General features: G+C 50.0%; 1 protein-coding gene across 2 annotated transcripts in view; it reads left to right on the top strand.

The window, feature by feature from the left end:
- KIF26B (kinesin family member 26B) overlaps nucleotides 1-14,924 on the top strand; it is a 505,176-nt gene that overhangs the window by 463,745 nt on the left and 26,507 nt on the right. For both annotated transcript variants that reach the window (XM_074990066.1, XM_074990067.1), the window contains 2 exons: nucleotides 8,311-8,473; nucleotides 10,246-13,672. In XM_074990066.1, coding sequence (XP_074846167.1) covers nucleotides 8,311-8,473; nucleotides 10,246-13,672 — 3,590 coding nt within the window. The remainder of the gene's footprint in view (nucleotides 1-8,310; nucleotides 8,474-10,245; nucleotides 13,673-14,924) is intronic.

The following is a 14,924-nucleotide window of genomic DNA, read 5'->3' as shown; positions in this document are numbered from 1 at the left end:
TTTTTTTTAACTATAAATAAAACAAGAACAAACTATATACAACATGTGTGGAACAAAAGTAATGTGTACAAATAAAATAATAGTAATAAAAAAGTTTGTTCAGTAATAAAAAGAAAACCAGGGATGATAAAGGGGAGAACTATTTACATGGGGGGGATGGGGCAAACGGGGGGCACAAATTAATAAGTCCCAACTATATACAAGGGGGGGGCCACGTCCTGGGCCCCTCGCCCCTAAAGTCCGGCACTGGGCATGGGCAGCCGGGAGCCCCGCCGCGGACGCAGCCCTGTCCGGGGCTGGCTGGGGGCGGGGCGGACCGGAAAATATGCCCGGCGAGTCTCAGCTGGCTCCAGGGGTCCCTTGGCACTCCGGCCCTGAGTGGTGGGTGGCGGGGTGACAGCGGACAGGACGGCGACGTGCGGAGCAGCTGGTGGTGCGGCGGGTGGAGCAGGCAGGGCGGGTGCTGCTGCGGCCGGCGCGGCATAGGGGGCCAGGTAGTCCACCAGGCGGTTGAAAGTCTCCATGTAGGCCCCCCCATGCCTCTTGGCGCCAGGCCAGCGCCCGCTCCTGCAGATGCAGGTGCCGTTGCTCCACCCGCAGGTGCTGCTCCGCGACCTCCAGCTGCCGACGGTGGATGGCCAGCAGCTGGGGGTCCGTCGCCGTCGGCTGGTGGTGGCGCGGGGTCCGCCGTCTAGCCCGCCATGGGGCCGGTCGGTCCTCGGCCGAGGGGCTTGCCTGGAGCGATGGCCCCGGAGGGGTCTCTGGGACCACTGATGCCTCGCCGGCACTCTCTTCCGGTCCTTCCGATGGTGCAGGTGCGGGACACAGGAGAGGAGGGTGGGAAGAAGAATGGAGACAGGCGTTAGTGTGGGCCCCGAGCCGTGGCCTTTGTCCCCCCAGCCCTGTGCTGCAGGTTCCCCATCCCCGTCCCCGGGAGATGCTGCTGTGATGGATAGGGTTCAGGGGTCCCCCTGCACTGCACCCCGTCCCCTGGTGGGAGCGACTCTCACTTCACTCCGCAGGGTCTGACAGGAGAGGTTTCTTAGGCCACAGATGCCCAGTTTCTCCCAGGAGTGACAGCACCAGCTGTCAGAAGAGACAGTCCTTCCAACCCGTCCTGGGGAGAAGACCCCAAGGGGTGCCCCTCTGGGATGCAGCTTTCCCCCTCCTCAGGCTGGCTGCCTTCCAGCTCTCCCTTCCCCTAGCCTCTACCTGTGGCCCCCGCCCTCCCCCCCAATTCCAAGCCAGCTCGGCTCCTCCCTCCTCTTTGTTCAGGGCAGAGGTGTCACCTGCCAGCTGTAGCCCCACGATCATCCTTTGGCCCTGGGAGCTATTCGGCTCTTGTTGCTCATATCTAGCCTGAGTCTCCCTTTTGCACTCCCCCCACTCCATCACATGCTGCTGCTGCTGCTGCTGCTGCTGCGGCTGTCCCACCCCATCCTCCCGGGGGCCCCTCGAGGTTCCGCTCCCCCCTGCCCCGGGGATGGGGCATGGCACTGTCGTGCGGGGTCGGGGGGGGCAGGGGCTGATGCACTGCTGTGAGGGACATGGCCCTGCTGTCCTTGGGGCCATGGCCATGTGAGCATGTGGGGGGCCCTGGACACATATCTATTACCTCCCGCCCCTCAAGCCCAGGGGTGTACACCAGAGGGGGGTACATACCTGTCGGTCTACTCCCACGGTCTGGAGATCCCCAGGGGGCGGAGGCCCGGCTGCTGCTCCGGGATGGCAGGAGGAGGATCTGCAGCCCGGATTCTGCAGAGGAGGAGCCCCCCTCCTCCTCCTCCTCCTCCTCTTCCTGCCGCGATGGCCCGGGAGTGGGCTCCGGGGGGGGCCCCGGGGTGCGGGGCTTACCTCCGGGGCGGACTCCAGCTGAAGGGCCTGCTGGGGCTCGTCGGCCGAAGTATCAAGGGTGGCCGGAGGGGAGGAGGTGTGCCGGGGGCCCAGGATGTCCCTGAGCTCCCTGTAAAAGGGGCAAGTGACGAGGGCGGCCCCAGATTGGCTGGCCGCATCCTGGGCCCGGGCGTAACCCTGCCGCAGCTCCTTCACCTTACTCCTGACGTGATCAGGAGTGCGGGCAGGGTGACCGTGGGCAGCCAGGCCGTCGGCCAGCCGAGCGAACGCATCCGCATTCCACCTCTTGCTCCCCATTACCTGGAGCACCTCCTCCTCGCTCCAGAGCCCCAGCAGGTCCCGCAGCTCAGCCTCCGTCCAGGAGGGGCCCCGCTGCCGCTTGCCAGCCTGGCTGCCCACCTGGCTGGGCTGGCTGCCCTGGCTCCCCTTGGGGGGGTCCCCTGGGGGCACTGGGGGGGCTTCTGGGCGGCCATTGATGGTCCTGTGGCTGCTGAAGGACGTGCAGGCTGTCCGCGTGTCTGGGCTGCTGCCTGCACGTTCCCTCAGCTTCCTGCACAGGAAGGGAGGGGGAGGGGACCTTTAAGGGGCCGCTCCACGCGGCCACCATTGAGCTGAGGGGCTGCAGAGAGCATCTCTCAACCCCTCAGCTGATGGCCGCCATGGAGGACCCCGCAATTTCGACGTTGCGGGACGCGCAACGACTACACGGTCCCTACTTCGATGTTGAACGTCGAAGTAGGGCGCTATTCCTATCCCCTCATGGGGTTCGCAATGTCGACGGCTCGCTGCCTAACGTCGAAGTTAACTTCGAAATAGCGCCCGACGCGTGTAGCCGTGACGGGCGCTATTTCAAAGTTAGTGCCACTACTTCGAAGTAGCGTGCACGTGTAGACACGGCTTTAGTGTTCCAGCAAAAACAATGAGGCTGATGGCACCTTAAAGACTAATAGATTTATTTGGATATATGCTTTCATGGGCTGGAACCCACTGCACCAGATGCATGCAGGCCCGGCAACGGGAGAGAGGGAAGGGGCAGTTGCCCTGAGTTCCAGGCCCCTTTGAGGTGTGTGTAGCACTTTTCCATCACTCCACACACCTGTGGAGGGGGGACCAACACTGCAGTCCTAAGGACAACTGCCCTTGGCTCTGCACCGTCCACCCTTGGCACCACCCCTTCTGGGGTGCCAGAGCCAGGCCTCCCTCCCACTTTGCCTCAGGGCCCATGGTGATTGTCCGCCCTGCTGGATGCATGTGACCAATGTATCTAACAAAGTGGGATCCAGCATAAGAAAGCTTATGCCCAAATAAATATTTTAGTCTTTAAGGTACCACTGGACTCCTCATTGTTTGTGCTACACGTGGGGACATGAAGTGGAATGTTGGAGCAGTATGCACGTAGGAGCCATCTGCATGGGAGCCTCTGACCTCCCAAAATGTTGGGGGTGCTTCTAGACAGATCCTGGATAGGCACAGCATTCTAGAGTCTCTCCTCTTCTCCTCTTCGTTCCCCCATGTCCTGAAGGAATGGTGTATTAGAAATTTCAAGAGAAGAACTTCACCGTGTTTTTCTGCGCCTGTTTTCCCTTCCCTGGCTTTCTGCACAGTAGGGCCGTGTCTACACTAGCCCCAAACTTCGAAATGGCCATGTAAATGGCCATTTCAAAGTGTACTAATGAAGCGCTGAAATGCATATTCAGCACCTCATTAGCTTGCGGGCGGCCATGGCACTTCGAAATTGACGCGGCGCGGCTCATCCCGACGGGGCTCCTTTTCGAAAGGAACCCACCTACTTCGAAGTCCCCTTATTCCCATCTGCTCATAGGAATAAGGGGACTTCGAAGTAGGCGGGGTCCTTTCGAAAAGGAGCCCCGTCGGGACGAGCCGCGTGGTGGCGAGCCGTGTCAATTTCGAAGTGCCGCGGCCGCCCGCATGCTAATGAGGCGCTAAATATGCATTTCAGCGCTTCATTAGTAAACTTCAAAATGGCCATTTACATGGCCATTTCGAAGTTTGGGGCTAGTGTAGATGTAGCCTAGGAGTGATCTGTTTTTGTGCTTAGCAGTGCAGAGTGTATCAGTGCTATTTGTGATGGTATTACTGCTCTGAGGTCTGAAAGAGGGAAGTCTGTTTCTTGTCCTTTGTTCTCTGCAACAGAGTGTGCATTGTGATGCAATATGTGCTGCAAATTAGTTTACCTAAATTTCCTAAACCATAAAAATGTTAATGGATATGACAGAAATAAATTTTAAAAATGAAGACAGCAGTAAAAAGAAAAAAAAAGCAGTTGGGAGGGAATGGAGGAAATCACGTTCATTATCCATGCCATTTTGCTCCTCTGGGAAGAGAATAAAAAGGAACCATTTGCATTCCTTGAAATATTCCAAGGAAGGCTGAACTTGTACCCTGTCTAATAAGCAGAGCTGTGAACGTTGTTGAAAGGGAATGTTCTTACCATCCTTAGGAGCATCAGCCCTTAGGTTTGCTTCTCTTAATATTTCCCACATGTTACTTTGCACAGTCTTTATTTAGTCTGACATAAATGCCATGTCAGCATTCAGAAGAACAAACCATTTACTCTGCCTTGGACAATCTGTCGGGGCTATTTGAGCACATACTGAGACCCATGTAAATAGATTTTAACATTAATGTTATTGTCCGAAGAAAAGAAGAGTAAAAAATATGCACATAACCTGCTAGTGAATGACTCTGATACGCTGGCATCTTCCCCTTGATCTTTTTCTTTTCTTCCCATCTGAGCGCAGACCATTGTAGATTAGCGAGCCATGAATGAGGGAATGTGTCTCATGACAACATGCAGAATGTTTCCAAAACTATGACTAGCAAATATTTTCATTGTCCTGTCGGGAGCCCTTTTGCAACATACTGTACAGGCAGGAGGCTGCTTATTGTATCTCAGAGCAAAGTGGACCTGATAGCCGAGATAAAGCCAGTTAATACTGAATGATTGAGCTTTATACTAAGAAATCGTGCCATGGCTGGGTTTTTGCTGCTGTTGCTATTTTGGAGTAAACAAAATTCCCCTTTTAGTTTCTGTTTGATCTTTCTTAAGAGACCGGCTGAAATCCATCACAGGTATTTGCTCTGCTCCTCCACTCTTACTGCTGCAAGCAGGTGTTTTGGTGTAATGCAAGCAGTGCAGGTTACACTGTTTTCACAACATATACATCTCCAGGAGGGCCAAGTTTGCTGCTGATGGGTCTGTGGATTATTTATTTTCCAGAGACCAAAATGGTTAGAATGTATTCTGTTGCTCTTCCCCCTGTCATTGCATGGTTTGCTTTTATGGAAGCATGAATAAATGAAAGGCTTGTTATTGATTTCTGTGCTGATGTTAATAATTTCCATGTAACTCTGCTTTGGCCCGGCAGTTATTGATGTACGGAATTTGACATTTTAATTATTCCTCTATGGGAAGGGGGTGCACTAAACTGATAAACCAGCTTTTTATCTGTGGATTTCTGGGTTCAAAGCTACCTTAGGCTGAAGTGAAATGGGAGGAGATGTCTGTGCTAATCCTTATGGACAACTGCTTACATCTCAAAGCCATCATGTAGTTTTGACTGTGCCAGGAAGCAGACATACCGAGAGAGATTGTTCCTTCAGTATCTGTGACCCAGCTGAAACCAAAAAGTAATGGAAATGTCACGAGGCGTAATTTTATGATCTTTCCACCCTTATTTACGGTCTATATAAATATTCAGATGTTCATCCAGACTGGAAGTGGTAGAAGCAAACTAAGATTTATTCAAAACTTGAGCAAGAGTAGGGTGACCGTACTTCCCTCGGCCAAATACAGGATACCCCGGGAGATGGGGGCGGGGGTGTGACGCCCTCATGGTGCCTGAAATTCTGAACTGTCCCGACAAAACGGGCCAGATGTTGACCCTACTCAGGTGTGGCTGCCCTGTGGCGCCTGCCACCCTGCTGGGCAGGGGGTGCTCCCTGGCTATGGGGGGTAGCTGCAGTTCCAGGCTGTCCCATGCCTCAGGGCGCCGGGAATAGGTCTGCAGCCCAGCCAGCAAAGCTCCTGGTTTCCGCAAGCTGTGGAGAGCTGGGAAGAGGGAAGCAGCCACGCCTGTGCTCCTCCCAGCCTCCCTGAGCTGTGGGGAGCTGGGAGCGGGGTAGCAGCTGCACCGGTGCTCCTCCTGGCACCCCAAGCCACAGGGAGCTGGAAAAAGTGCATCAGCCTTGCCAGTGCTCATCCCAGCTCCCCCGAGCCGCAGAGAGCTGGGAAAGGGGCGGCAGCCCACGCTGGTGCTCCTCCCAGCTCCCCTGAGCCACAGGGAGCTGGGAGTCAGGCGGCAGCCATGCCCCGATCTGCTGAGCTCTAATCTGGGGCAATTAGCCCTTTTGCTATAATAAATCGGGACGCCTTCCTGGTGCCTGAAATATGGGGCTGTCCTGGCCAAAATGGGACAGACAGTCACCCTAACCAAGAGGCATTCAGAGGGAGATGGTCTTCTTGATCTTAGTGTTGGTGCAGCCTCACAGAGTATAATCGCTGCTAAGATGGGGTCTCTCTTCAGGTCTCGTGTGAGCCTCTTCTGAGCTGAGATAGCTGCTGAGTTCCAGGAAGGAGAAGAAAAAGGGGCTTTCTTTCTCAAAACAAGAATTGTAAGAGTCATGTGAAGACAGCTTTCGGTTTGCACCAGTTTACATATTCCTGGTTAAGTGTTAAGGTTTGGACCTAGTTCTCCATCGTGTGGGTTTGGTTTGTATCTCAAAGAATCACCTCACCAACCCTCCCCAAAATCCTTAGGCTCACCTCGTGCATTGGATCATGTTACATTTGGCTAGTTCTAAGCAGAAGGGGAGCAACAAGGAATCTCTCTCAGCTTTCTAAAAAATGCTGAGACTGGCGCTGCGTGACATCAGTTTTTGAGCCCTGGTACGTGCCCATTCTTTTGTGATCATAACAGCTTGCTTTCCCAACAGCGCCTAACTAGCACAAATGAGGGACATACCACAAGGTCCCGGTAGCCCCCCAACACCCACACACTCTGTCAGCTGCCCCAGCTGTGCACAAGGAAGAGAACAAGAGACAGGGTCATGCTGCTGCCACACCACATTCTGCTCCATCCACCAGCCATTGGAGACTTGCTGGCCCATCTAACTCCTCATCTCCAGCTTAGGAAACTGGCTCCCACACACCAGCTCGGGGAGACTCCCCACAATTGGGAGACACCTGCCCACTTCAGGGCCCAAAGGAGATCAATTTCCCAACTGATCCCCCAGCTCACTTCTGTAGGTTACCTGCTTCACACAGCCACAGGCAGCAGGGTGACTCACCTGCCACCAGCAGAGCCTGACGGGTCATCTTCCTGCCATCATGGCTGCTGCTGTAAGGTACAGATAGGACAGTCACAGAGAGGCACTTAATTGAGGTACTGGGGAAGGGAAAGCCTGGCAAGTTGAAAGGTATTGGTCTGAAAAGTGGGCATATGGAAGGAGGAAAGGTTTTAAGAGGAGGAGGAGGAGGAAGAGGTGAGGTGTAATTGTTATGAAGCATACAGGGATTATTTTTTTCCAAGGAGCGTCACCTTAACTGAGGCAGAAGAGAGTTGAGGCATTTTATGCTGGTAACCTTACCATAATATTACCAGCAACATGTAGAGGGTTATGTTTGCGACTTTGTCTTGTTAAAGTAGCTGTATATAATTTCCGATCCTCATTACAGTCACAGGGATCAATTGTCCGGGTTTCAGGCCTGGCCTACTCAGAGAGAAAGGGAGTGAATGACTAGAATAGAAGATGGTACAACCTGATTCCAACCTTGGTCAAGGCAAAAATCTAACACCAAATGAACAATGGTTCAAGCTCAGATGGCCTGATTTTTCTCTGATTTTTCACCACTTTTACTCCACTGTGATTTCTGGAGCACACTGGTGATACTTCTAAATCAAATTGGATGTTCTTCTAACAGAGATGCTGCAGGAATTGTTTGGGGGAAGTTCTATGGCTTGTGTATATGTGAGAGCTGAGTGGATGATCACAATGGTTCTTTCTGGTCTTGGAATCTGACTTATCCTCATGGGTGAGAAAAGAATTGGAGCCTGTCATGCTTCGACCACAGAGTTGTTTTTTATACTGTATATGTTGCCTTTTACTACAGTGCCTTCTGAGAGCTGCTCTTGAAGAAGTGTTATGGACGTAGGTCCTTCATTTTCTACTCTGTTTTAGCTGTGGCAGAACTGCTGAGGTGACCAGACAGCAAAGAAGAAGGAGGAGGAATCTAAAAAAGAGAAAAAAAGTTCTATTGTAACTGCTGGGTTTTTGCCGCTTGCTGAGACGCAGACGTAGAACTGGGAGAACAATACTAATTAGTGTTCCATTAAAAAGAGAAAAAAAAATCTTGTTGAGATCTGAAGTCAAATGACAACAATCGGAAGTGAAACAGAGCTCACTAATGTAGCCTTAATTCACTTTATTTTGCAGAGACAGCAAGCTCACCATGTTGCTCCGAGAGTCCTTGGGGAATATGAACTGCCGTACCACTATGATAGCTCACATTTCAGCAGTGGCAGGCAATTACACTGAAACACTGTCCACCATCCAGATTGCATCCCGGGTCCTGAGGATGAAAAAAAAGAAAACTAAGGTAAGGAGATACATAACTGCTTGTCTTCTTGAAGTGAAAAATAAGGTATTTGTGGGCCCCCTAGAGAACTGATGAGTCCTGAAAGAGCAGCATGTAATACAATCAGTATTCATAATTCCCAAGTGCAGGCATTGTATGTGTTTTATGTTAGCTGTGTGACTTAGACTTTAAACCAGAGAGCAAAGGAGTGAAAACTTACATCTGAGGTGCAGGGGAGAGCTTCAAGCTCATCTTTATAGTACATATTTTCTAAGCCTAACTCTAAATCTGTTGTTTAGTAGTACAAATATAGTTTTCTCAATTAAAATTACAAGTGTGAATAAAGACAAGAGATGTGGCCTTGTTAGTCTGTATTCTATCAAACCTAAAAGCAGTCGTGTAACACTTTAAAGACTAACACAGTGATTTATTAGGTGATGCGCATTTATGGGACAGACCCACTTCTTCAGATCATAGCCATACCAGAATGGACTCAATATGTAAAGCACCGCAGTGGAGTAAAAGTAGTGCTTTATATGTTGAGTTTGCTCTGGTAAGGCTGTGATCTGAAGAAGTGGGTCTGTCCCACGAAAGCTCATCACCTAATAAATTATTTTGTTAGTCTTTGAAGTGCTACATGACTGCTTTTTTGTTTTGAAGTGTAAATAAAATAATAATTAATGTTGCTTTTTTAGCATTAAAGGAAATTAAAATTAATGAAGAAATAGGTTTCCTATTTTTCCTAAGATAACAAGAACAATATTGTGCAAGACAAAATCTCTATCTTCTCACAGAGACAATAATTTGGTAGTGTTTCCGAGCACTGGAGTAATGGGGAGTGGGGTATTCGCATTTTCAGGACTCATCACTCAGAGCTAGCGGGCTAGCTCTTTTTATAGCCTAGACCGTTAACTCATTATAGCAGATGAGTTTTGTGACCATGATCTAAAATGAGGGTGTGGAATAATGCTAAATTTGAGGTAAGACTGTTCTCCATCTTGTAACAAACTAGTCCCAGGAGATGCACATGACACAGTGTATATCCAAGTCTGTATTGTGATTACAGTTGGATTTGCTTTGTCTTTTGTGTAGGGAGGTTGGCTCCTTTTACAGCATAACTTACCAGTTAAGTCTTTTGACAGCTATGTAGTTTCTTTGGTCAAGACCAGTGTTCCCAATAAATTGAGCACTTGGACAGTTGCCCAGAAAAGATTCAGGTGCCGTCCAGTTGATTAGCAGAGCATCCACAGCCAACAGTACGTATTTCTACTGTGGTGCACATCTGCTCATGCCTTGGTGCACATAACAAAATTTATTTTGCCCCAGGGATGGGAAAAATAAGAGGGAAGACTGATGAAGACTGGATCCCATGAAGGGTATTAATGCATTCGTTCAGTGCATGCATTGGAAACCAGTATGATCTGGTGGTTAACGTTGGAGCAAGTTCCATTTGTTCACTATCATACGGTGGTTAAGACCCTCAAGCATTGTGTGCTTTGGTTTACAGAATTTCTAAAATGGAGCTAATACTATCGACCCAGCTTTCAATATTTTGAGATAATTAAATGAAAGGTACAATATGAGTTCCTCTTCAGTTTGTTAGACTTGCCTCCCTTCTTCCCCAGCATTCACAGCAATGCTTTTCCAAGCACATTGTCATGCATTTATGCAACACCGTCCATAGTTCAGTCATTTTAGGATTCAACTGCATCTGCGGGTGGGATTCTGCTGCGTGTGTTCTTTTTCTGGATACTGTTGGTGGTTCTGACATTCCTTTTGCTCTCCTATCACAGTACACATCAAGTTCTTCTGGTGGTGAGAGCTCCTGTGAAGAAGGGAGAATGAGGAGGCCAACCCAGTTGAGACCCTTCCATGCTAGAAATGTAGTTGACCCAGACTTCCCTATTCTGCACTTATCAAGTGATCCTGATTATTCCTCCAGCAGCGAACAGTCCTGTGACACAGTGATATATGTTGGTCCCAATGGCACAGCCCTCTCTGATAAGGAGCTGACAGATAATGAAGGCCCCCCTGATTTTGTCCCTATAGTTCCTTCGCTACAGAAAACCAAAACTGAGGGCAAACTGGAGGAAGTGAATGAGACAGACTCCAGCACATCCGAGAGAGACTGCCTGAAGTGCAACACCTTTGCTGAGCTTCAGGAGAGGCTGGACTGTATTGACGGCAGTGAGGAGAGTAACAAATTTCCATTTGAAGAGCTGCCTGTTCAAGTTAGCACGGAGCAAATGTGTAAATGCCCCATGCCAAGCCAAGTGGCAGGTCTTGGTCACTTATCAGCATCAGAGAAGGAAGATGCCGCAGCTGACTGTCAGCCACCTGAGAAGGAAGTCAGAGAAAATACAAATGCAGCAACCAGCAAAATTCAGAGAAATCACTCTCCTGCCCCTTCTGGAGCACTCACTAACATTTCAACTCCTCCTTCTCCTAGGAGTGTGCCTGGCAGCTCTAGCAGCCAGGTGATGAGCTCTTCCCAGTTGTCCCACAGCACAAGCCTGCAGAGCAGCAGAGAGAGTCTCAACACCTGTGGCTTTGTAGAAGGCAAACCTAGGCCAATGGGTTCACCCCGGCTCGGCATAGCAAGTCTCTCCAAGACATCCGAGTACAAACCACCAACTTCTCCCTCCCAGAGGTGCAAGGTTTACACTCAGAAAGGGGTATTGCCCAGCTCTGCACCATCACCTCTGAGCAAGGACTCTGGAATGGTGTCCAGCGAATCTTTGCCACAGCCAGATATCCGGACCCCTCCAGTGGGAATGAGTCCTCAGATCTTGAAAAAGTCATTATCCTCCAGCAGTGGGGATTTTGGAGAGACCATTCTTGATGAAGAGCAGGAACCAAATATTTTACCAGAGTCAAAGAAGGAGATTCTGAGTGCCACCATGGTCACTGTGCAGCAACCACTAGAGCTAAATGGAGAGGATGAGCTGGTGTTCACTCTAGTAGAAGAACTAACCATTAGTGGAGTCCTCGAGAATGGACGCCCAACCAGCATCATCAGCTTTAACAGCGACTGTTCTGTTCAGGCTTTGGCCTCTGGGTCTAGGCCTGTTAGCATTATCAGTAGCATTAGCGAAGACCTCGAGTGTTACTCCACTGCAGCTCCTGTTTCTGAAGTCAGCATAACACAGTTCGTGTCTCTTCCAAAATTGGGACAGGATGACAAAACCCAGGATGTCAGCAGCAAGCGCTCATCCATTAGCTCATGGCTGAGTGAAATGAGCACAGGGAGTGATGGGGACCAGTCCTGCCACAGTTTCATAGCCCAGGCATGCTATGGCCATGGTGAGGCAATGGCAGAGCCCCCTGTCTCTGATTTTGCTGGTGCCCTACAGAATACGAGCATGATTTCTACAAATGACAAGCAAAATCCAGCGACTGACAATGTGCTCGTGCTGTCAGACATAGGGGAGGAAACTTTCAGTAAAGTCCCACCCCTCAAGGGTTGCAAAATATCAGCTGTGGGGAAAACAACTGTCACAATCTCAAACTCAGCAAGTCTAAGCAGCTGTGAAGGCTACCTCCCAATGAAGACCAACATTACTGTTTATCCGTGTATTGCTGTTAGTCCCTTTAAGGTGCAAGAGAATGACAAGGCCACATCAGCAGTGATTTCAGCTGCTAAAGTTGCTCAGCCTCATGATGAGAAAGAGTCTGGTGTTAGGAAGGATATCACATTTGAAGACCCGTGGCTAAAGAGGGAAGATGATGTGAAAAAAGACAGCTCTGGTGCCGGCGATGGGCCAGGGCTGGATACTGCAGTTGGTCCAGCCAAGCCTGAGCAGAACAAGAAACAGAACTCAGCTGATAGATTTAGTAGCAGCAGCGGGGAGACCTCTAGCTCCCCTGGAGCCGATCCTCTGAAGAGGATTGTGGATGGTTGTGAGATGGCACTTCCAAGTTCTGCCACCCAGAGCCCTGTTCATTCAGGTGAGGCTTTGAAGAATAGCAGTCTCCCTAAGGCATTCCACAAGGTCAGCATGCAGGAGGAAGTTGATGGTGTCCTCTGTTACTGTGCTACTGAAAACAATGGAATGAGTTCTCCTACTCTTTCCCCATCTTGTAAGGCAGCCCTGGAGAGGAGAATCGCTTCTCCCAAGCACAGTGTTCTCACTCGCCCCAAAGGAACTCCTCCGTTGCCTCCTGTGCGAAAGTCAAGCTTGGATCAGAAAAACAGGGCCAGCCCTCAGCATGGTGCTTGTAGCAGCAGCTCTAGCAGTCCACCCAACCAACCAGTGTCTTTTCCAGCTTGCTTTCCTGATGAGCTGAATGGGAAGCAGAAAGGCTCCAGCACTGATACCAGTAGCAATAGCAGCAGCAAGTTATTTAGTGCCAAACTTGAACAGCTGGCCAGCAGGACCAATTCCCTGGGCAGGTCCACCGGCAGCCACTATGAATGTTTGTCGTTGGAAAGGGCAGAAAGCCTGTCTTCAGTAAGCTCCAAAATGAGTCCTGGAAAAGATACCACCATGCCCAGGGCTGGGAGGAGCCTCAGCCGCAGTGCAGTGTCCTCGCCAACAAACTCCAGCATATCCCAGTCGGCAGGTGCCTCCCCGAAGGCCAGCCAATCTAAGATATCTGCAGTGAGCAAGCTCCTTTTGGCAAGTCCCAAGGCCCGAAGCTTATCTGCTTCCACCACCAAAACATTAAGCTTTTCTACCAAGTCTCTGCCTCAGTCTGTGGGACAGAGTTCAAGCGTACCTCCCAATGGGAAGAACATGTCCTGGTCAACTCAGTCCCTCAGCAGGAACAGAGGGTCTGGTCTTGCTTCAAAACTGCCCCTCAGAGCTGTCAATGGACGGATTTCAGAACTACTCCAAGGGAGCACAAGTGCCAGAGGTTTACCGTTGCGTGGAAACTCTGACACAGATGAGCGAGGGGGCCTTCATGGAGATGAGAAACCAAATGTTCATATGCTGCCTTCACCTTACAGCAAAATCACCCCTCCGCGGAAGCCTCACCGCTGCAGCAGTGGGCATGGAAGTGACAACAGTAGCGTTCTGAGTGGGGAGCTGCCACCAGCCATGGGGAAAACCGCCCTATTCTACCACAGTGGGGGAAGCAGTGGTTATGAGAGTATGATGAGAGACAGCGAAGCAACAGGGAGTGCTTCCTCAGCACAAGACTCTATGAGTGAGAACAGCAGCTCCGTCAACGGGAGGTGCCGAAGTCTCAAAAATCAAAAGAAACGCTCAAACACAGGTATGTTTGCCGTTTTGTGTGGGTGAAAGGTTGACCACTAGGCTAGAGGGGTGTCTAGGTCAATGGCAGAGCATGTGTTTAATGTGGGTGTTTGGAATAGAGTAATTCTAATGACAGGCCCTTGAGCTGTGAATTTCTTAGGTTTAGTCACTTACGAAGCCTACTCAAGTCCACGTGAAATTTATGAAGACATTTTCCTTGCAATAGCTTTGGTATAAAGGATTTCTTTCGAGCTTCTGTTATTGCATCCTTTTCCTTAAAATGGGGCAACTTTTTTAAAGGCAACTATTTTCAAATATTTAGGGATGCAGGCGTTTTATGCCATTAAAGTCACAAAAAGACCCCATGCAAGGTTATTATATGTAATATATATTGCAATGGATCCCCAGCAGCGCTGAAACAATCATTCAGGAAGAACTCTGCTAGAAAAAGCTCTTTTCCAACATGTCGTCAAGCTGGGAAACAAACTCTCCACTCTTTCTGTGAACCCTATCCAATAACTACACTCCAGTCATAATGGTGAGTAGCCAGGTGAGGAAAATTGATATATGTCGTGAGGGCAAGAACTAAGGCTGGTTGTGAGCTTGGAGTGTTGGAGGTGTGTGAGTGAAGCTGCATCAGTGTCACTAAGAAGAGCCAGCAGCTGTGTAAGTTACAGGACGGCAAAGAGGAGAAAGAAACTGTAGGACTGATGTAGTGGAGAAAGGTGCAATAAATAAAATATGTAGTGTATATGCTGGGAGGCTGTCTGGATGATATGAGATATTTTCTTGAGATCTGGCTGAAGAAACCCAGAACCCTCTCACACTGGAAGTGTAGGATAGGGGATAGTGCTGGAAGTTAGGTGGCAAAAGAATGACTGTGAGGAGTAGGGCCTGCCTCATTTTTTGTCATTTTTATTTCGTTTCCTCTTTCATCAGTATGATCATGGGGCAGGGCGAATAGGGGCTGCAACTTGCCAATAACAGTCCTGGGAGATGTGTGTGCGGGGAGGGCCTTCCGTTCACATTGTGACTGTGGAAGCAGGTCAGGGCACTACTGCACAGTTTTGTTTCTTGACAGCAGGGTGGAGGGTGAGAGCCTTGTTGCTCACTTCATAATTAGCCATTACTTGGGTCCTCAACTGCACCAGCTCTGCCGCTGAAGTGTTTGCTACAAGGTGGCTGAAAGTGATGCCAGTGATGATAAACATGGAGAACGGAGGGAAGGATGGTTTGTGGGGCTTAGGTTGTTCGATTGCTCCAGCACTAGG

The sequence above is a fragment of the Carettochelys insculpta genome, chromosome 3 (genome assembly GCF_033958435.1).
Source record: "Carettochelys insculpta isolate YL-2023 chromosome 3, ASM3395843v1, whole genome shotgun sequence".
NCBI lineage: Eukaryota > Metazoa > Chordata > Testudines > Carettochelyidae > Carettochelys > Carettochelys insculpta.
Note: the sequence above shows the minus strand (reverse complement) of the source record. Positions and strands in the feature narration are given on the sequence as shown.